General features: G+C 49.0%; 6 protein-coding genes across 6 annotated transcripts; 2 read left to right on the top strand and 4 right to left on the bottom strand.

Moving 5' to 3' along the window:
- Positions 1-68: 68 nt before the first annotated feature.
- On the bottom strand, positions 69-1372 carry M430DRAFT_64160 (hypothetical protein). The gene is made up of 2 exons (XM_024869091.1): positions 895-1372; positions 69-761 (listed from the first exon to the last, which is right to left on the bottom strand). Exons 1-2 carry the CDS (start codon positions 1183-1185, stop codon positions 405-407), a joined length of 648 nt encoding a protein of 215 aa, XP_024724230.1. The 5' UTR covers positions 1186-1372; the 3' UTR covers positions 69-404.
- Positions 1373-1627: 255 nt separating this feature from the next.
- On the bottom strand, positions 1628-5104 carry M430DRAFT_33266 (hypothetical protein). Its single transcript, XM_024866329.1, has 9 exons — positions 4987-5104; positions 4430-4537; positions 4204-4360; positions 3044-3525; positions 2925-2992; positions 2508-2863; positions 2244-2447; positions 2049-2190; positions 1628-1998 (listed from the first exon to the last, which is right to left on the bottom strand). The coding sequence occupies exons 1-9, from the start codon at positions 4997-4999 to the stop codon at positions 1930-1932; spliced, it is 1599 nt and encodes a 532-aa protein (XP_024724229.1). The 5' UTR covers positions 5000-5104; the 3' UTR covers positions 1628-1929.
- A 484-nt stretch (positions 5105-5588) lies between these two features.
- On the bottom strand, positions 5589-8169 carry M430DRAFT_115498 (hypothetical protein). Its single transcript, XM_024861593.1, has 5 exons — positions 7910-8169; positions 7832-7859; positions 7012-7778; positions 6165-6964; positions 5589-6113 (listed from the first exon to the last, which is right to left on the bottom strand). The coding sequence occupies exons 1-5, from the start codon at positions 8018-8020 to the stop codon at positions 5654-5656; spliced, it is 2166 nt and encodes a 721-aa protein (XP_024724228.1). The 5' UTR covers positions 8021-8169; the 3' UTR covers positions 5589-5653.
- Positions 8170-13106: 4937 nt separating this feature from the next.
- On the bottom strand, positions 13107-13984 carry M430DRAFT_115496 (hypothetical protein). Its single transcript, XM_024861592.1, has 2 exons — positions 13795-13984; positions 13107-13600 (listed from the first exon to the last, which is right to left on the bottom strand). Exons 1-2 carry the CDS (start codon positions 13936-13938, stop codon positions 13187-13189), a joined length of 558 nt encoding a protein of 185 aa, XP_024724227.1. The 5' UTR covers positions 13939-13984; the 3' UTR covers positions 13107-13186.
- Positions 13985-14149: 165 nt separating this feature from the next.
- On the top strand, positions 14150-18599 carry M430DRAFT_56342 (hypothetical protein). Its single transcript, XM_024868602.1, has 8 exons — positions 14150-14213; positions 14262-14302; positions 14353-14473; positions 14532-16943; positions 16992-17665; positions 17715-17760; positions 17935-18127; positions 18234-18599. The coding sequence occupies exons 1-8, from the start codon at positions 14187-14189 to the stop codon at positions 18257-18259; spliced, it is 3540 nt and encodes a 1179-aa protein (XP_024724226.1). The 5' UTR covers positions 14150-14186; the 3' UTR covers positions 18260-18599.
- A 281-nt stretch (positions 18600-18880) lies between these two features.
- Positions 18881-20916, top strand: M430DRAFT_115489 (hypothetical protein). Its single transcript, XM_024861591.1, has 3 exons — positions 18881-18990; positions 19052-20044; positions 20100-20916. The coding sequence occupies exons 2-3, from the start codon at positions 19097-19099 to the stop codon at positions 20514-20516; spliced, it is 1365 nt and encodes a 454-aa protein (XP_024724225.1). The 5' UTR covers positions 18881-18990; positions 19052-19096; the 3' UTR covers positions 20517-20916.
- Positions 20917-21624: the final 708 nt, after the last annotated feature.

Raw genomic sequence — 21624 nt, 5'->3', positions numbered from 1 at the left:
GGTTCTTTGACGGGTTTAAATTCGTATGAGATGATACTGTGTGAGAAGAGTCATTCATGTTAATTGTTAAGTGTTTGAGATCTATAGGAGAGGTGAGGAAGGGAGAGTATGAGCACCAGAGAGATAGATATATAGATGCCTGCCTGGAAGGTATGGTTTCTAGACAAGAGCCTGGTTATTGTTATAAACAGGCTTTCTCACATATGACAAACCAATCGCTGCGCTTGCGAAGGATACTCATCCATGGACATCCTCCAATGCCTTCTTGTATCGCAGCATCTTCATATAAACAGGCCAATCCCAGGAATCCAAACAATCCGCTTGCAAATCATGATCCTGCCTTGCACTGCACGTATTATTATTTCTCATCTCATCCCACCACCAATACCATTCATTTCCCCACCTCACGCCCCGCCCGTCTGTTCTTGCGCCTCCGCCGCGGCGGCTGCTGCTGCTGCTTCGGCCGCGACCCGCGCCTCCATCTTCCTCCGCGCCGCTAGGATCATCTCTTCGCGCCGCCGTTGCAGCAGTGCTTGGCGCTCATTCTTATTCTGACTCCATGCCTGGCGCGCGCCCGCTGTGCTGCCTTCCGCGCTGGATTCTCTGACTCGTGAGCTCTCTTCTGCTGCAAGCTTGTCTTGTAGGTTGTAGCGCGTGATTAGGTCCGGTTGTAGCGGTTTCTGTTGCTGGGTGCCTGTCGCGGTAGCGGAAGTAGAGGTTGAGGCTGGCGCTGCTGCTGGTGGTTGGAAGGTTTGCGGAGGCTGTATTGCAGGAAGGGACAAACATGATCAGTAACATGTACAAAGATATAGTTTTTGAAGGAGGGGGGAGAAAAAGGCGGGGGGAGGGTTTGCTTGTTTGATAGACAGATAGTAGGCAGAGGAGCAAACTCACCACTTCCAGACCCCGCCCGCTCAGGATCCGCTCTGTCGTTGCTACCACATTGCCCCCGTTCCGCTGCAGATCCCACATGATGGTGCGCCGCGGTATCTGCGGGAACATCTGCTGGACGCGTTCTACATCGGCCTCGCGCGCCCGCAGGCGTCGAGCCGCACTGCTGCGGTCAGCTGCGATGTCCGAGCCCGGCGACGACGAGAAGAAGAAGTAGCGGATGGCGAGGCCGCCTAGGAGCAGCACGATGAGCAGTTGCGGGATGTTGATGGTTTGGTCTGTGGAGGAGGGCATCTTGCTTCGTGGGGTGGGCGCTGTGCTGTCGGGGTCGGTGCTACGGTTGTGACGTCGCTGGTGCGGAGCACCTTCACTTCTGGGAGGCTGGCAGACGGCACCGGGGGTTAATGAAACTGTAGGACTCCAGGTGTCGTGTGGATGGCTTCGAGAGTCATTGAAGGGATTTTGGTTTGTAGGTAGGTTGATGGAACCTTAGTACACGGAGTTACACTCGCGGGTATGCACGTTCTACCGTTTACCAGGCAAGCTTATTTCCTCCCTGTCGCGCCCCACGAAGCCGAGCGCGCCTGCGCGGCAAGGGGTTGATTCCTTATCAGGCAGCTCCTGCGTTTAGAGGCTTGGAGTAATATTAGAGGGGAGACATGGAATTCATGTATCACAGAGCTGGAACTTCATGCAAGTAATTTGTAAGAGCAATTATCATTGGCGTCTTGTGCAATCTACCAGCTGGTAATCCCTATGCAAACCTCGCCGGGTTGCAAGAACGCCGATGAAAAGTCGATATCCCCGTTATGCCGCCTGTAGTAGCCCATGTACCCTAAGGCAAACGGTAACAAGAACGCCATCCCACGGTTCCATGCAAATATCTCGGTTTTGGTCCCTCAATAACAAGCAGCCATCAAAGAATTAAGCCCGCAACCTCATATTCGCAGAAAACACCGCCTATCGTGCCAGGCCATGAAAGCAAGCTGAGAAAAGAAACCACGCAATGTCACTAGTCGACGATGCTCAAGAGAACGCCTAGATAGGAGGACCACGTGGACCATTTGGATGATTCTCGAGGTCATCGTAGACAAGGGTGAACTCCCGCTACCAATACATTAGTCTAGAATCCGAGGTCAAAGGGGCTGTTTACTCACACGTTCGCGAACCCACTGCTTGATATCGAAGAAGATGTAATAGCCACGTTCAGTGCCACTGCCGAGGGACTGAGGAACCATCATATCATCCTTTGTCAACCAGAGCTGCAACTTCTTGTGGTAGCGCCAGTTACGGTTATGCCTATTCACAATCGTTAGAGCAATGTACCTAGGTCTTACTAAGGAGCAGCTTACAGTTCCTGGGCTGCCATCATCTGCTGGATATCACCCGGGTTTGAGTAGAACATGAAGATCAGAGCCTCGTCATTGAAGTTGGTCATCTTGCTATCAAGCGGGGCGGTATTGTGGACGCGATAGCACTCAGGGATCTCATAAGCAGGGACCGCAGGTCTGGGTGGCTCATTGTCAAACAAGGAGTAAATTTGGGTTGAGAATGGTCTGAGCTAGGTCAGCATCTGTAGATCGATCCTGTAGATCGTAACGCGTCTGATGACTTACTCGGGGGAACTGAGATCGAAACCCAGGTTGGTAATGTCAGAACCCGTAACAAGAGCTGCATAGTCTGGGTAGTTGTTCATCAAGTACGAGAACCCCTTGAGACCAAACTTGTCGACATCACTCATGTGGGCCAGTGGGTCCTGGACCTCAGAGGTGGATTCTTCAGCATTGCTTTGAGACGAGCCAGCACCAGAATCAAGGGCTTGGGAACGCGAACCCGATGCTTCAGGCTGCTGTGCGCCATCAGGACGCGTCGACGATCCGCTGGCCGACATGGTTGGTTGTGGTGGTTGTGTTGTGTTATCTTCACGTAAAGGCTGAGGAACTGAGGAACTGAACTGCGCATTTGAGAAGGCCTGGGGTTCGCTTAATTAGCCCAGATTGGAAGCAAAACAACAGACAGACCAATTCACTCACACTTCGGTCGCTTTCACCGCCTAATCCTGAGCGCTGTGTCTCAACTGGTGATCTTGATGTTGATAAACCTTTGGATCCATTAGTCAGATCAAAGTCAACGTGTTGCACATGTCGCTTACCTGACAAGCTTGCAGGAGAGGCAACACGGTTGTTTGATGCCATTCTGTTGCTTCCTGATAGAGCGTTCAGAAGGCCATTATTCCGAGTTTGTTGGGTGGGATTTGTAGATCCAAATCCTGCCCCACTGGATTGAGCACCGAAGCCAACATTTTGGATCATGTTTGAGCTGCGGTCTTGTCCCATATCGCCATTTGCGTTGCGGCTGAGTGGAGGAAACTCATCAGCGTTGTGGGACTGCGATGACTGGCCAATAGCACTCTGGTTACCAAACCGAAATCCACTTTGATTGCTTGGCAATTGAGATGAGGAGCCAAAGAGATCATCTTGTTGCTGTTGACTCTGCTGTTGAGCACTCATCTGCTGTTGAGAGGAGACCTGGGTCTGTTGTAACCGCATGTTGCTTGATGGTCCTAGACCTCGAGATCCAGCCCATGTTGATTGGCTTGGTTGTGGCTGGTTATTGGATAATGACGGGAACTCACTAAGAAGTATATCAGTGAGTGTTCATTTGAAAGCTTTATAAGTGATCAAAGGGAAAGGAATGATATCCAGATCTTGACACGTCCACAGACTCTTCCAAGGGGAAAACAGTGACATATTCAGATCTTGACACGTCCACAGGCTCTTCCAAGGGAAAGCAGTGACATATTCAGATCTTGACACGTCCACAGGCTCTTCCAAGGGAAAGCAGTGACATATTCAGATCTTGACACGTCCACAGGCTCTTCCAAGGGGAAAACAGTGACATATTCAGATCTTGACACGTCCACAGGCTCTTCCAAGGGGAAAACAGTGACATATTCTGATCTTGACACCTCCAAAAGCCCTCCCATGGGGTGAAAGGCTCATGTTTGACTGATGACAGAGTATGTCCAGACCCGTTGTGCAGTTCAAGACTGCCCATGGAGTTCATACCTTGCACTGAAGTATCCGCTAGAGCTGGAACTCTCACAACTGAAGTACACGCTGGAACCATCTGAACCATCTCCAGACAACTGAGAGGCCATTCCAGGAGTCTGGGTGTCCTCCCGTCGAGCGTGGTTCCAACTTCCCTCCATGTTGGTGGGGTGGGGTGATGAGGTGGTTGTAGTTGTGGAGTTGACAAAGTGGGTTGATTTTCAAAAGAAAAAAGAAGAGGAAGAGGAAGAATTATACTCACGAGAGATCTAACTGCGTGGTTGGTTGTGACGAACCTCCTATTGTCTGTGCGAAACTCGTCATGGGGCCGTTGTTTGGACGAGGATTTCCTAGAACGCCGCTGCCCATAGGCACTCCTCCCCCGCCAAAAGGCCAAGTCGCTCCTCCTCCGTTACTTGCTATATCCAATTTAAACATCAGCACTTCGTGGACTTCCAGCAATGAAGGTATTTAGAGGGCATCTGTACCCATCTTTCCGCTTGGTGGTAATCTATTCGATACGCTTCTATTTTGTGGTAACTGTTGCTGATTTGGGTAGCTGTTTGGTAGGCCTCGTAATGATTGTGGTACAACTCCTGCCAGATCGCAACAGTCAGCCTTCATTCCCGGAAAAGAACAGAAGCAATTGAAATATTCATCAAAGATTGGCCATGACAGTCCGCGCAACTATCAAGATAGACATCAAAATGCTAGCCTGCCTTCTGAAGCCGCAATGGTTCCTCTGCTGCTAGATCCCGTCTGGCAATAATAGTTATCCTCAAAATAACCACTTGGATCGCCTAGACGGCGTGGTTACAGCAAGCATCTATCTTAAAGAATGGCAGCTTGCTCCTGGACCAGTTCTGAACTTCCGCAGCACCCTTGACCTCTCTACATCACAAGTGATGCGCCAGCAGACTGGATATGGAGAAAATGTCTTTGTTTGCGTGGTGCGCCATGCTTTTCATAGGGCAGACGGCTCGAAATCGTGGCTAGGCCAGCGCGGGGCATCCTGAGGGATTGAAAGGGTGTTGAATATCCATACCTGGTCGATTCATGGTGTTCTCTGGTGGATTTGGGCCCTCCAATCTTTCCCTAGAGGTCGCGATCGAAATGGTATCTGGTACAGGGGGTTGACAGAGAGTTGTATGCTTGGATTGTACCTTTGAAGCTTGATGTTGGAAGTGAAAGGTGTAGTGCTAACGCACGGACACTCCACAAACGAGTGCAGCCTCATTCGCTAGGCTCGATGACGGTGGTTCATGAGGCTACGTACTGATTTGCGCCTATCTTTGTAGTTGCAGTTACATTCATGATTCTCTAGCAAATTCTACTTTTGTTCCTTTGATGTTACGGTTGAAGCTGTCAAGTTGACATCTATAAGGTGCCACCACCGACTAGACTCTGCTGTGAGCCCTATCAAAGAATGTCTGCAAGAAAGTGAGTATATATTTGCGGCTATCGAATTTAGGCCCGAAATGTTCGGTCCCTTTCTGTTGAAATCATTGCTTTAAGTTCCGCCTTGGTCGCTTCTTTCCCGACTCTCACTGCTTCTTCGGGTCTTTGATGGGCCAAGAGACCGTGATCGATGAATCAACAGCGGAGAATATTGGATAATCGGTACAGTGCAATCAATACCTTTGGATCAGATTGATTTACAGTTGTCACTATGTTTTGCCAGTGTTTGTTGCATCGTTGGTTTCCGATATTGTTCATCCTCCTTGTGGAAAGCCTCTTTGTGGCAACCTATGTGCACTATCGTTTTGATCTAAACCTCGAGGACCTTGGCCGGCATGCAATCCATATGCTCCACCTTCCGCAAGATTCAACCATTCCACATCTTGCATATTTCCTGGCTCCAAATGTGAAGCCGCCCAACCTGTTTGGCTTCCGACTACCGCTACCTCTGGAATGACACCCTGCTCTTTAAACACAAACGGCGGCAATCTCGAACGTGCGTCATCGAGCTTCAGGGAAGCAAATATTTGTTTCATGTCTCGTAGATCCTCTCCTGGCAAGTCTATGGCAGGCGACGAGCGCTCTTCCACAAATTTGCGGATGGAACGTATGATTGGCGGGTAACCTTCATCGTTAGGAAGCCACCAGTCTATACAAGACCGATCTCGAAAGATTTCTGACATCTTGGTTCGAAAAGTATAGGGGTATATATAACTACGGGTCTGATTAGCAGAGGCTGGAACAGCAGTTCCGGAAACAACTTACCCATTGGATTCTATGGTCGCCAGCTTGCGACGAGCCCACATAGAGTGTCTCTGATCTCTAGGGAGGAACGAGCATGATATTCCAAGACTTGATTGTAAAGCCAAGACTGTACCGGGAGGACTCCCAGGCCAGAGCTCGACAGATTCAAACAGCTGACAACTAGCATACGCCTTGAGACAAAGTTCTCTACTCGGTTGCGTCTTTATCGTCAAGGCGGTCTGATACAGGTGCATCAAGCTGATAGAATGCCAGTCGATCGCGGCGACGTTCATCACCCAGAGGGGTCCACCATATATAACGCCAGGCATATAGGGGTTGACGATGTCATCAGGGTCAAAAGCTGGGGCGCCGCTGAAATCTGTAACCAGGTAACGACTATCTTGTAGAGATGGATCCATCTGGGTCTTCCAGGCCTCGATCCGTTTCCCTATAGCTTCAATTTCTTCGAAAAGTTGACCATGGGTAATCCCCTCTTTGCCGTTTTTTGCGAAGACAGTTGACATGTCCATAGCGATGAGGCGGAGTTGTGCAAAAACGAGCTCAATCTTCCAGTTAAGGTTAGTAGACTCTCTCGATACTTGTTGCTCAAAAAAGTCTTGCGCATAGGACGGCCACTCCCTGTCGAGGACCATTTCAGATCCAGTCATCAGGCTGGCCAAAGCGTCGAACCTCAAGTACCATCCTAGTATGACACGGCTCATTTCGTTCTCCATTATTGTCTGGGGAGTATAGAGTTCTGTCAGGATCTCGTACGCTGCCTTTTGATGGCCCAGCAAGTTGATCCAATCCCCTAGAAATTCCTATAGATAATCAGCTTTGAGGTTTTTACTAACCGCTCAGCTCTCACCTCGATTGTTGCAAGCTGCAATATTGCCAGTAGTGTGCCTACATTATGTCGCTCGCCTTTTCTCAGAGATTCGAGCAGCAAGGATACTGCCTTATTGTAATATTGAAGGAAATCTTGGATTTTGCCGTCAGAATTATGCAATGTTCGCTGAAAAGCCGAAAATCCGACCAGGGCATAAAGTAGTGCTTCATTCCTCAAGGCGGCATCGAGAAAAGTTGTCTTCAGGACATTTCCTGGGTCAAACTTCAAGGAGTAATGGAGGTGAGTGAGGTTTTGGTAAAAGTAAGCCAGATAAAATTGAAGATCTGGGGGGAGTTGGGACCAGTCGATTCTTAAGTTGGTCGAAATTACAGATGGCGAGGACGTTGTTCCAAGTCGAGAGGTACCGAATGCCTGGTATGAGAGGTATCCTACAGAACCTTCTGTAGATGGTGTAGGCGATGCACCTATATCTAGCCCAGGCGGCGATGTCTCTGAACCTGTTCCTGCAGTATTGTTCTGTCCACCCATATGTTGAGAAACACTACTACAGTGAGCATTGGATTTCGGCGCGGTTCCAAAATTTGCTGCCATCATCTTATGGATCTCATCTTCGCTAGGTGTCGCCTCGAGAGGGGTACGTTCCAGGCCGTCTTCATATTCATCCCATGATGAACCCGGACTTCCTTGGGCCCCGGCCTGAATCGTCTGGGGGGGACTATTGCTTCCCTGTTTGGTGGATGTTGATATGTCTGGATAGACACATTCTCGACCACCTTTCTTACATCCTACAACGTGATAAGCATACCGTGACACAGTTGTTCTAAAGCCGATTCCTTACGTTCGCAAATCGGGTGAATCTCATCGCACTTGAAGAATAAGCAATCATCCAACATATTTGGTTCTAAATTTGTTGTACCTTGACACGCCTGCTTCTACAGGTATAACAGCCAGATCTTGTCCGGCGGTGCTTATTCTGTTCTGAACCCTGGGACGACTTCTTGCGAGTTCGATTAGATTTGGGAATCATGTTTGGGTCTTGAACGTTAAATCGATACCGTAGGTCTGTGAGAGAGCTTTCTGAGCTCAGCGGCTGGCAAGGTTGCGATATTTGTCCTGGTAGACCATTGAATTGGAACACCTGTTGGTGAGAATCAGTTGTTGCGTGGTCTATTGGACCTTGGTAAGTAAAATCAGTCATGGTGATATCATAAGTGAGGTGCGAAGCCTTGCAGCAAACAGTGTTATACTCGACGAAAGCAACCTCCGTGGAGGTGCACAGCTTTGAAGTGATGGTATCCCAGCACCGGGAGAGATCTCACTAACCCAAAGCAGGGACGAGGTCCCGCAAACTTCCCGCGTTGTCCAGTTCGACTGGCCGTCGTGGAAGCAATTGTATACAATGCTAGAAGACGGAGTCTTTCATAGCGTCAGAAACGTTTCAATTTTCAACCCTGCAATCCAAAGGGCTCTTTAGCAGTTCATCAGCTAAGCCTGGGGAGACTGGGATCTCAGCCAGGGTGTAGACCCCTGGAGTCAACCAAAGCTGGAAGTGCCGTCCTGCAATGGGCTCAAACCATCCAGAGTACGTTAAAGTGGGGTGAAGACGCGGTTGCTAAGTGGTGCACACTGTACGCACTCTATAATCGATGAGGCTATAACGGGTATAGTAGCTAGGCATTTCAAGCTGGACGCACTGGCGTGAGCAGGGTACGTATTGGATTCATTTTGACGTCTCCAGGAGTGTTTGTAGGTCAAGAATGGAGCCTTCCAGTTGCGGAATTGCTCCCTGCGTGATATGATCTGATAAAAAGGGCTACTGTATTACCTGCACGGGAAGTTGGAGTGCGTGACAGGGGTGTCGTTCAATGCTGAAGTACTTCTTTTTAACTGTCATTTTCCCATGACAATGCCAGCTGGTATCTTTTCAGTGCCAATCCATACAAAACGGACACCATTGTGATGTCCTAGGTATGCCCCGCCTGGGAAAGTTCTCGTATGGACCAATTCCAGTTACGGCTGTCAAATCTTTTCTGGGCTTGAGCTGAGCATTCTAGTTGGCAAGATCAGACCACAGTGTGTCCAGAACGTCGATCAAGGTGAAATGGCAGTTGGCCGTAGCCTTTGTGATACGTGACAGGATGAGCCGAAAACTGGGATGCCGCAGAAGTGGATAGTGTTGAGATGTGATAGGGGCAGAGAGCCAGCCTTTGCAGGAGGAAGAACTAGGGCCTCGAGTCACCGTTGGACGTCGATATCTAAGATGCAGCATGTCAGTGACAAAGTATGGAGGACCACTACGGCCTACGGGGGAAGTGGACCCCTAAGGCGCCCAATTTTAGAGTCAACAAAGGTCTGTGCTCACAATAAATACTCCGTATTGCGGGTCAATTGCCCGACCCATGTTGATCACTTCAGGGAGTTCAAACTCCAGAGTCCAGAATCCAGACGCCCTGAAAGGCCATACGGGCCGTATAGTAATTGGGTGATTGAGTTAAGTAGTTGCTCTATACCCCTCATCCACTCCAAGCTCTAACCTTGACCTTTCTCTGACGGAGGCTGAACAGGCCTGAAACTGTGCTAGTCAAGGGCACAAGCGCCTGAAGCAATTGCCGCCATATTATACGATAAATGTGTACCTTATGCATAGGTAGATACTGACAACTCACTACTGCATTTTGAAAGAGGAGCAACAACTCTGGTTGCCTTGACTATTGCTTTGAAGTTGAAAGTTTGTACGGAAGTACGTACGCTCTTCCCGTAAGGTGGATCCAGTTGCCCGTCGGGCCCACAACTTAGAGCCTAATACATGAAGTATAAGCCGGGTTGACACGGATGGGTTGGTCCCTGTCGGGCAAGGCTCAGGACTCAGGAGAAAGAACTGAGGTTAGTGGAATGGAACTTGGCAAGGAGGCCTGGTCAGATGAGGCTTGAGATCAGGTCCCGATGAGGATTGAATTCGATTGACTGTTCGGAGAAATTCTTTACGGAAGAAATCCCGTTCGTCCAACAGGGGGGCGGGCCATGGTCGAGGAATGCCGTGTACAAGAAGTATGCCCCTTGGTACACGTACCATATCTTGACCTATTATATGGGAAATGATTTAGCCGGAGGAACCATCAATACTACAATCAAAACAAACGGCTTACGGAGTAATTGATGGTAATCATGGGGTAGGTACCTATGTTTCCCTTCATGCGGATTCAACTTGACTAGGGAGGCTTGGTAGTTGGTAGGCACGTCGGAGCAGCATCCGAACAGAGGGAAGGGGCAAGGGGCTGCCGATATGTTGAACTACTCCACACTGTACCTCTGTACGGAGTAGTTCTCAGGGCGAAGAGGACCTGGGAATCTGGACATCTGTCTTCTCCAATAATAACAATATACCGTACTTTCGGGACTGCCGAATCAGGAACCCCTGTGGCAGTCATTGCCTTAAGAAAGATCCTATTAATCAAAATAAGGGGGGCAAAGTCTCCAACATGCCCTCTTCTAGACAGAAAGGGGTCGAAGAGCTTTCTTCGACAGCCTCAAAAGAAAAGCAACAAAAGCCTAGAAATTCAATGTTGCAAAGTCTTTTCTGACGTGTGGGCCTACCCACTCTCAACGTCTCTGCCTTTCTTCGGGCGATGCCGCCGGGCAACGGTGCAAGCTCTATTGCTGCTAGGTATGTACTGTAAGACAGGGAAAGTAGGTACCTTAGGTACCTTATCTTACAACATGGAACGGAAGGTCACGTGGAGCCCTGACCTCCACCAAGTTTACCTATAGGCAGAGTCTAATATCAAATCACAGGAATAATACAAATACTGTACGAGTAGTCGAACTGCTAGAGGACATACTCCCGCTGCGGCTATCCGTCGTTTGACAGCAACTTCCGAGTTTCAAGGGAGAGTTCACCTGCATAGGTAGCGCATTAGTTGGTCCAAGCCCTACACCTGACAAAGCTCTAAAAAAGCACGCGCATTTTCTTTTCTTCTACAGCCTCATCTCTATGCATGAGTTGCGGGATATAACTCCATCCTGGATATCATGCCTGGATCAAGCTAAGGTATTCGACATGCCGTAGTACGGAATCTTGGCTGCAGGCTGCAGCTGTCACCAGAATATCACCAAGATCCTCCGAATCCTTCCATCTCGGCAGCTTCATCGGTGGAGACTCGGAGAGATGTGAGCTCCAACTACCTACTCCACGACGGAGGGCGGTCTTTCACAGGTGCCGTTGGCCCGTTGTCCCGCTGTTGATCACTCAAGCTACTTTTAGCACCTGCGCAGCGCCCATCTTACGCCGTTACGGGGGGAGGCGTCGGGATTAACTCCGTATGGGTGTTGTTGATCGGTGATGGGTCGGAGTCGACGTCCAACTTTTCTATCGTGATCGCCCATCGTGATCGTACTTTTCAGCACAGGCTAGGACTGACGAAGACTCGAAGGTGGTCGACTAAAACGTTTCAAAGATTCGCGACGCTGATGCCTTGATATACATTGTCGCAATGATTACTTGTTCGTCACATTGTCATTTCTATTGGCTACACCCCCGTCTCTGTTTTGAAGAGGACTCGGTCTGTTTCAACTTTGAATTTGGAAGAGCAAATATTCAAAGCTTGCATACTCTGTAGGGTCAAAGCGTTTGCATCACAGTCTTCGTCGCGCTTGTTTTCTTGGCGCCCACAGTTTAGACAGATCCCTCCACTGATGGATGAGACCCGAGAGGGCTTCCTACAAGGAAGAGACAGAGACTGTGAGCTTTAATGCAAGGGGCCTGTTTCAATACACCGTTCGGGTTCACATCCGAGTGTGATGGAGGCACGACGCCGAAGGAGCTCAGGAAGGCCTCTGCCCAGTGCCCCATTAGCTTCATCTCATCTACATACCAAGACAAACTTATATGTGATTTGCTATGTAGCGTTGTACACGCTAATCTTAGATATGGCCTGAGGGACCTGGTTGTCGATATGGAGGTGAAGCTTGGACAACGTATGGATGAATCTGTCCAATACGCTATAGGCTCTTGACGATCTTACTGTCTGTCGTTCGTACTTCAAAGCATTCTTGTGTTTAGCGTGTTGAGACGAGTGTTATTTCTTAGTCATTTCTGCTGTCGCAATGCCACCGTTTTGTTCCGTGGTGATTTTATTTGAGAATAGTATTCCAAATACTCGACAGAGCCAAAAACAGTGATGGTTCTGGAGTTGGGCAGATCCACCCCTTCTCAGAACCTCAATGACATAGGTCAAAATTCAAGCTGGCATCTCCATATTAGATTCATCGCCTTCATCTGGTTACAAATTTGTCATGCGAAACAGCCCGTCAGAGCTGACCTCTTCCATCGATTGCCCCCGATATCGAGATATGTACATTGATTCAAAAAGACCGGCACCACATCGTGAAGAGAATAATAGCGGGAGGGTGAACCAATGTAGCCCAGTATAGCATCCATTCAAGCTCTCTAGGCAGATCTATACAAGAGAACACAAGAGTAGTATCATGCATCTGATCACTTGCTCGATCTTTGGTTACCCCTGCCTGGCGTCCATACCCACGTCTACATGAAATCAACGAAAAGGGTTTATATGTAGGCCACGCAGATCAATGCTTCGGCAGTGGCCCCGTTATCCGACGAGGCTGGGAATTGGCATTGCCGGACAAGGCACTATCTCTGTGCGGAGAGTAGTGTCGATCTTGTGATAGTGATGGACTCAACACATTGCATATATCCTGCAGAAACTGATAGGGAACTTTTCAGGGATAGTAGGAAGTCCGCTTCCGGCATAGCGGTTTAGATACAGTAAGAAAGTGTTCTGGCAAAGATGAGAAGACGTATCCAGCAAATGGAGTTTGGCCAAACGTATCTCAGGCGCTGACTGCCCTCTCCTCTTTCTGTCTTCAGACTTCGCTCCCTTCCTCATCCTCACTGTCCAGGTTTCCCCGCCAGCGCCATGCTGGATCATCCCTTCACCTTGGACACCATCCAGCTTCGAGTCGAGTAGTCCATATGTACGCATAAGTCCTCTAAACTTCACGATTTAGGCATTTCCCCACCAGAATCATCCGCATTGTAATTCCATCTTCCATCCTTCCATAAGGCAAGAATGTTCGCCATAGATGGAACATACCACGAAACAGACAGACCTGATTTCTTTCTTTGATAAAGGTATGGGAAAGATAGATTCTATAACTTCAAGTACATCTATCTCTATAGCTTTCCTCCAACCTCTGGATCAATGCTTACCTTCCCATGTTCACACGTAGCCATAATAGCACCATCCCTCTTCCTCCTCATTGTCCCCTTGATTGTACAAAGTCTCTTGCCTGCATGCACCACCTCGCTCTCAATCAATATCTCCTCCCCCACTGGTATCGGCCGAAGATACGTAACACTCAGGGTTCTGGTGACGCCGGCGAAGGCCCAGAATCCGGGTTTGGCGATCGGGGCCAAGGAACACGTCGTGCAGACATCGAAGATGGTAGCGGTACACCCGCCGTGTAGGTTCCCCAGTCTGTTGCAGTGTGATGGTTCAACCGTAAAGATGAAGGTTGACCGGCCTGTTGGATGGGAGGAGGCAGATAGGAGACGGATTTGTGTCTGAAAAAGGGTGGCGCCCCAGCCCTGTGGTGAGGGGTAATTAGTGACCGAGAATCCCCATAGTAGTTATCGACTTAATGTCTATTGAATGAGGGCGACAAGAAAGTCGGAAACAGAAGTATGAAAGATGAATCCTGATAGAGAAGAGGTTTCTCAAAACATGGGACAAGAACAATTAAGCAGCTCAAAATCCTAAGAGTACAAAAATCATCACTCACTTGGTACACATCCTCGGACATTGAGCCCTGGAGCATTCCATTCACCTTCTCCTCAGCAGATAGTTCTTCGTCCAGAGGGACACTGGCCAATTCCATCCCCTCAGCCACCCCAGGCATAGAAACCTTCCTCTTTTGCTGAGCCATAACGAAGTCTCCCTAATTGTAGAAAGAGTGTATGGGTATGGAAACCAACAGCCATCTTCGAAATCCAGTAAAGGGTCCCCCAGACTCTGGGGCTGCAGCCGAGGTTCATTTGATTATGCATATGTGCCTGACAGATGAAGTGATGCCTGAACCTTGTCGCGTGTTTATGTTGACATTCGCGTTTTCAGCAACGGGACCGCAACGATGATACCAACGACCAACGACTTTCACGACCCCACCACGCCAAAATGAGGGTTGTCGAGGTTATAATTGACGTATGCGCCTTGATCTAGGAAATTAAAAGCATATGCTGATTCTAACAGGGTTTTAAATCGTACGCTGTACGAACTGTGATTTCCGGATGGTAAACAATGGCAACAGATTCTTCTTTTCTGGATACTAACGCTTCTGTAGGGACGAGAGCTTCAATTCGATTACAGGTCTTAATGGGAGTGGTAAATCCAATATTCTGGACTCAATATGTTTTGTTTTGGGTATTACGAACATGACCACGGTCCGCGCGCAGAATCTCCAGGTATGCGCCAGGGCTCCCAGATTTTGTGGACGTGGGCATACTGACGGAGTAATGTAAGGATCTTATTTACAAGCGTGGACAAGCTGGAGTTACCAAGGCCAGTGTGACGATTGTTTTTGACAACCGCGACAAGAAGAAGTCTCCTATCGGATTCGAGGAATATGCCCAGATCAGTGTTACCAGACAGATTGTCCTCGGAGGCACAAGTAAATACCTCATCAATGGTCACCGAGCGCAGCAGCAGACTGTCCAGAACCTTTTCCAGTCTGTTCAACTCAACATCAACAACCCCAATTTCCTCATCATGCAAGGTCGCATTACAAAGGTGCTGAACATGAAGCCGGTTGAGATTCTCGCCATGATCGAGGAGGCGGCTGGTACACGAATGTTTGAGGATCGAAGGGACAAAGCTTTTAAGACGATGGCCAAGAAAGAGATGAAGGTCCAGGAGATCACGGAGTTATTGAAGGACGAGATAGAACCTAAGCTGGAGAAATTACGGACGGAAAAAAGGGCCTTTTTGGATTTCCAACAAACGCAAAATGATCTGGAGCGATTAACTAGGATGGTTGTAGCGCACGACTATATCAAAAACCAAGAAAAGTTGAAGCAGTCGGCGAACGACTTGGAGCTCAAGAAACAACGGGCCCAGGATTTGGAGGAATCCGCTATCCGGCTGAAAAATGAGATTGACAATCTCGCCGAGGATCTCAAAGCCGTGAAGGCACAACGAGAGAAGGAACTGCGCAAAGGCGGAAAAGCCCAGGCACTTGAAGAAGAAGTAAAGAAACATTCTCACGAGCTGGTTCGACTTTCAACAGTCATAGACCTCAAAAAGTCAAGCATGGTTGAGGAAAAGGAGCGTAAATCCACCATCCAAAAATCTGTTTCCGAACTCGAGACACTGTTAAAGCAAAAGACAAAAGTCTACGACAAACTACAGGCACAGTATGACGGAGCAAAGGAGGAACTCGAGAAGCTAAGTCGGGAAGCTGAGACGAAGGAGGAGCTGCTTCAGACTCTGCAGACCGGTGTTGCCTCAAAGGAAGGACAAGAGAGTGGATATCAGGGTCAGCTCCAGGATGCACGCAATCGAGCAAGTGCTGCGTCAACAGAGCAGGAACAGGCCAAGCTCAAGATGGCGCATCTTGAGAAGCGTATCAAGGAAGAGGAACCACGGGCGAAGAAGGCGAAAGAGCAAAACGCTAGCCTATTCAACGATCTCGAAGGGCTACGATCACAAGCCCAGAAGCTGGAAAGAGAGCTTGCTAAACTGGGCTTTGAGCCCGGCAAGGAGGATGAAATGTATAAGCAAGAGTCTACTCTTCAGCAGACGATCCGAAAGCTTCGCGAGCAATCCGATGGTATGAAGCGCAAAGTTGCCAACATCGACTTCAATTACTCTGATCCAACCCCTGGTTTCGATCGGTCGAAGGTCAAGGGTTTGGTGGCTCAGCTATTTACCCTAGACAAGAACCACACGGCTGCTGGAACTGCTCTCGAGATCTGTGCTGGAGGTCGCCTGTATAATGTGGTCGTTGATACCGAAGTCACTGGTACCCAATTGCTGCAGAATGGCAAGCTTAGGAAACGTGTAACCATCATTCCTTTAAACAAGATCGCCTCTTTCAGGGCGTCTGCGGAAAAGATTGCTACAGCGCAGAAAATTGCCCCCGGAAAAGTCGATCTCGCATTATCTCTAGTTGGTTATGATGAGGAGGTATCAAATGCTATGGACTATGTCTTTGGTAATACCTTGATCTGTGCAGACGCTGCGACAGCCAAGCGAGTCACATTCGATCCTGCGGTCCGGATGAAGAGCATCACTCTCGAAGGTGATTCGTATGATCCATCTGGAACTCTATCTGGTGGCAGTTCGCCCAATTCCAGCGGGGTCCTGGTCACCCTGCAGAAGCTGAACGAACTAACCAAGGAGATTGGGGTGCAAGAACAAGCTTTGGCAGATCTCCAAGCTACAATAGCCCGAGAGAAGAAAAAGCTTGACCAGGCACGAAAGATCAAGCAGGAATTAGATCTCAAATCCCACGAGATCAAGCTCACCGAAGAGCAGATTGGCGGCAATTCCTCTTCGTCCATCATCCAAGAGGTTGAGAACATGAAAACGGCAATCACACAGCTTAAGTCTGATCTTACAGAGGCCAAAAAGCGACAAGAAGAAGCAAACAAGGATATCAAGCGCATCGAGAAGGACATGAAAGACTTCGATAACAATAAGGATGGCAAGCTTGTAGAATTACAAAGCTCTCTCGACGCCTTAAGAAAGGTTCTGGCCAAGAACTCCGCATCTGTTAAGGGTGTACAGAAGGAGTTGCAGGAGGCTAGGCTGGAGTCCGAACAAGTTGGCGGTGATCTTACTGCTGCTCAGGAACAGCTCCAAGAGGTTGAACAGACTTTGAAGGCTCAGGAAGAGGAAATTGCCGGGCTGGTGTCCGAACAGAAACAAGTCAAGGTCCGTATTTATCTAGCCAACTAAAAGGGTAATATTAACAATTTCAAGGATACCCACGATATTGCTCAAGCCCACCTTAACGACGAGCGCGCAAAACTAACTGGCTTTGACGAGGAACTCCGCTCGCTGGAGGAAGCCTCACGATCAAAATCAGCCCGCATTACGGAAGAGGGTCTGGAGATGCAGAGGCTCGGTCACCAGATTGAGAAATTTCATAAGGAGCAACAAGCCGCCGAGCAAACTGTAGCGCATATGGAGAAGGAGTATGAGTGGATTGCGGATGAAAAGGACAATTTTGGCAAGACTGGAACGCCATATGACTTCAAAGGTCAAAACATCGCCGAGTGCAAGGCCTCATTAAGGAATCTCACCGAGCGTTTCCAAGGCATGAAAAAGAAGATCAATCCAAAAGTTATGAACATGATAGATAGCGTGGAGAAGAAAGAGGTGGCACTGAAAAACATGATGCGGACTGTCATCAGGGACAAGAAGAAGATCGAGGAGACGATCGTCAGTTTGGATGAGTACAAGAAGAAGGCTCTCCAAGAGACATGGCAGAAGGTCAATGGAGACTTCGGTCAGATCTTCGCCGAGTTACTGCCGGGTAGCTTTGCGAAGCTTGAGCCTCCCGAGGGCAAGACCATTAATGAGGGTCTTGAGGTCAAAGTCAGCTTGGGTAAAGTTTGGAAGCAGTCATTGACAGAATTGTCGGGTGGGCAGCGGTACGTCGTAGTTGTTCATGGTACACAGGGCTCGTGCTGACATTCACAGTTCACTCATCGCTCTCTCCCTTATAATGGCCCTCTTGCAATTCAAGGTAAGGATCCTCGGGAAGAAAAGAGACCCTTTCTATGGACAGATTCCTGAGGACTGAAATATGCTTTACCCTCGAGGCAACGCCTTTAGGGTAGCATGTGTTACGAATCACGAATCATGTCCCTCCCATAGCCCTTTTCGTCTCCTAAGTAAGCGATTACTGATTCTCGAACAGCCAGCGCCAATGTATATCCTAGACGAAGTGGATGCAGCTCTGGATCTCTCGCACACCCAAAATATCGGGCGGCTCATCAAGACGAGGTTTAAGGGCAGTCAGTTCATCGTGGTTAGTCTGAAGGATGGCATGTTCCAGAATGCCAACAGGATCTTCAGAACGAGGTTCAGTGAGGGCACAAGTGTAGTGCAAGGTCCGTGTTTCCCGAACAATCCCCTAATCCGAGGCCATGCATGGCGAGTGCAGAAGCAGTTTATGTTATTGTTCTGTTGCGGCGGCTGTTGCTAACTTCTGAAAAGCCCTTACTCCTGCAGATTTCAAGTGACGACAGTATCAAATATTGGGCGGGGTGCCGTTGGAGGTCAACATCAAATATCTGGGTAGCATATTGGGGATTGGAGTTTGGGTTATAGGCATTACCTTGAGTGGTCTTGATGATTGTATGAACTATACCTAGGAATGTGTATGAAGCATTTTGATCATGCGTCGCTCCCCGAGAACCCCCCTGTATGAAGAGAAGATGAAGTTAAAAATTCGAGATGTCCGAATTCAGCCGTTGTCAGTACGTGTGGTTTGAGCGACAAAGAAGGGGGCGAGGTCAGGGGTAATTTTATAGGTAGACAGTCCATAACACTAAAGCCACTCCCGGCCCCGATGATTCCCCGTTTCTCCGCATCGACTTCAACTGCGCCACAACCCGAGGAGGCTCTATCGCAACCGTATGTAGACGGCCTTTTCGATCAGCCTCTGGCGCTCTGTGAGCATGGTGAGTGGTTCAGAGAGACGAAGACCTCCTGAAATTCAATGCAGATTCATCTTCGGTCAACGTAAGTTCCACTGTTCCAGCCTGGATGCCGTGCCAATTGCCACGCCTCGGCCACGCCTCGAGGAGGTCTGTACTGTGCGCCTGAAACCCGCAGTCCAGCATAGGGATTCAGGACACTCGTCGCGCAAGATTTTTGAGAGAGCATTTTTTTTTTTTCCTTAATCAATTTCATATCTTCTCTCTTTACCCTTTTCCCCTTTCTAACCGCAGTACTTCATGTGCATTATCTGGTAAGACGCAACGGGCACTCCATATTGTACAATAGGGGACTGACTCTTCTCACCTTTGCAGAAGACAGACAGCACATCCCGTGCTTCGTACTCTCCTTAATCTAACATGGCCGCTTTCTTTGAGCACTACCGCGGCATTCTCGAACAACACTACGCAATCTATTCTAAGCAATTGTTCGACTACCTCTCGTCTATCCCGACGACCACATATATTCTGACGGTTCTCGCCATCTGCATACCACCGATCATCGCACTTACTGTCTACGAGCTGGGGCAAGCTAGACTCCGTGCTGAACAACCTAAAGGGTGCCGAAAGTTAGGTCTAAAGATAGACTCCAATCTCTCGAATGAGTTCGATGCAAAATTCTCCGAGGGCCGTCCTCCAAGTACGGAGGAGACCTCTGCTGAATGGTGGAGGCTGAAGAGCATGTGGATATACCCAGTCAAGAGCTGCAGAGGTGTGGAGTTGAATAGAGGTACCGTGGTTGCTTCTGGCTTGGAATACGACCGCCAATTCTCCTTTGCTCAGCTGTCTCGTGCTACTACGAATAGCCAGGACACAGAGAAGCCTGCGCACGAATGGCAGTTCATTACCCAAAGACAGTTTCCTGCCCTGGCGAGAGTCAGGACTGAGGTTTGGGTTCCCGATCAGGCAGTGCAGACATATACACCTCATGGCGAGGATGTTGAGAGTGGAGGGGTGATTATACTTAGCTTCCCATATCAAGAGCCGGGCTGGAGAGGGACGGTTGCGAGGTGGGGCGCTGCAATCAAGGGCACAGTTCCTGAGAAGCATTTCAGAGTACCATTCGACCCGTCTCCAGCGCAGATTGAGAAGGCAGGGTACACTTTCGAGAATATAAAGATATGGAAAGATACCGTGCGCGCGCTGAACATGGAAGTTGATATCCCTGAGGAACTCCGATCCTACCTTGGCATAAGCCATAAGCTTGGTCTCTTCAGGGTCGACAACACCAGGCTACGGGAGGTGCACCGAAACGCGCCGAAGAAGGAGGACCTAGGTTATCAACCCGTCACTGGCTTTCAAGATGCAGTAAGTCTATCCGCTCCCATCCAGGTACGGGATATCGCAACTAAAGGCTCTCTAGTATCCCCTCCACCTCCTCAACCTGGCTAGCGTCCGCGACGTCGAGCGCAAGATGCCCAAGGTCAAAGGCGTGCCGCGCCTCTCCGCCATGCGCTTCCGCGCCAACCTAATCATCACGGGCCCGGAGGCCTACGCCGAGGAGACCTGGCGCCGCATCAAGATCGGCTACTACGAATATGACGTCTCCTGCCGAACGGCACGGTGCAAGCTCCCCAATATCGACCAGATGACCGGCGAGCGCCACCCCTCGGAGCCAGACAAGACGCTGCGCAGCTTCCGAGCCGTGGACCGGGGCGCGGGGCCGAACATAGGCTGCTTGGGGATGCAGCTGGTACCTGTGGCGAAGGAGAGCGCGTTGCGCGTCGGCGATGAGATTACGGTGCTGGAGCTCGGCGAGCATGAATACATCAAGCAGTGATTTATTTCCCGGCGAATCAGCAAGCGTTTCATTCATGTGTTATTTCTACTGCGGGGGGGCTCATTGGGGCAAAGCGAAAGCATATAAAAAAAGAGCATGTGATGTGATGCGATGGGATGGAGTTTAGGGACTTTCGCTCGCGCTGCATGAAAATGGAAAACAAAACTCCCCGGGCAATGGCGATGGCGATGCTGATGTGCGTGCGAGATTGCCCAGTCCAGTCATTAAGTAAGGTAGATACCAAGCGTGTGTTCAGTCAGGCTTGGATTGCATATCATTGTTGAGCGAAGATACCCCCACACGCTCTCAGACGGATTGATTGCCTGCCGTCCTCGTGTAATGTGCGTGCGTGTACTTGCAAACAAATAGATCTTCTCTTTTTTTCTATTTCTCCTTGCATAGATAGTTTTCTTCAGGAATTACAATCTTCTCATAGGGAGCTGCTATTTGTAGCTACCTACCTTACCTACCTAGCTAGCTACTTAGATACCTAGAGAGCAGCAATTCATCCCAACCCTGATATCATCCACTTCTTCTTCGTTGTGAGTAGAGTGTAGTATAGATAGAATAACACTTAATTTATATTGTATTCCTCCGATTGGAATGGATTGGAATCGATCCATATATCGATATATTGTTGCATAGAATGAATAGGTAAGCAAAACTATCTTTTCCACATGCCAATCCAACCCCCCTCTCTCCCCCCTCTCTCCCCATCACTCCCCATCACTCCTCCCTCCTGAAAAGCCGATGCATACATACATACCTAGATACCTAACAACTCAACTTACTCAACATCCATCCATCCATCTGTTGAGCGGCAGATGCCGTGTTGAGCAGGCAGGTAAAGTGCTCGTATGGCTTATTTATTTTATTTATTACGTTGAGATGTGAGATGATGTGATTATCAGGGGAAGGATGGAAGGGGAGGGGAAGGGGAAGGGGGGAGAGAAACATGTGATTCCTGCATGTTTTCACAAATGTGTTTGTTGAGATGTTATGATATCAGTAAGTGAGTGGTGTGTGGGATAAGTAAGGTATTGTGGAGATGCGGATGCTGCCGAGTTACATACATACATATAGTTAAGTAATGTATGCTGTGCATAGA

The sequence above is a fragment of the Amorphotheca resinae genome (genome assembly GCF_003019875.1).
Source record: "Amorphotheca resinae ATCC 22711 unplaced genomic scaffold M430scaffold_2, whole genome shotgun sequence".
Classification (NCBI taxonomy): domain Eukaryota; kingdom Fungi; phylum Ascomycota; class Leotiomycetes; order Helotiales; family Amorphothecaceae; genus Amorphotheca; species Amorphotheca resinae.
Note: the sequence above shows the minus strand (reverse complement) of the source record. Positions and strands in the feature narration are given on the sequence as shown.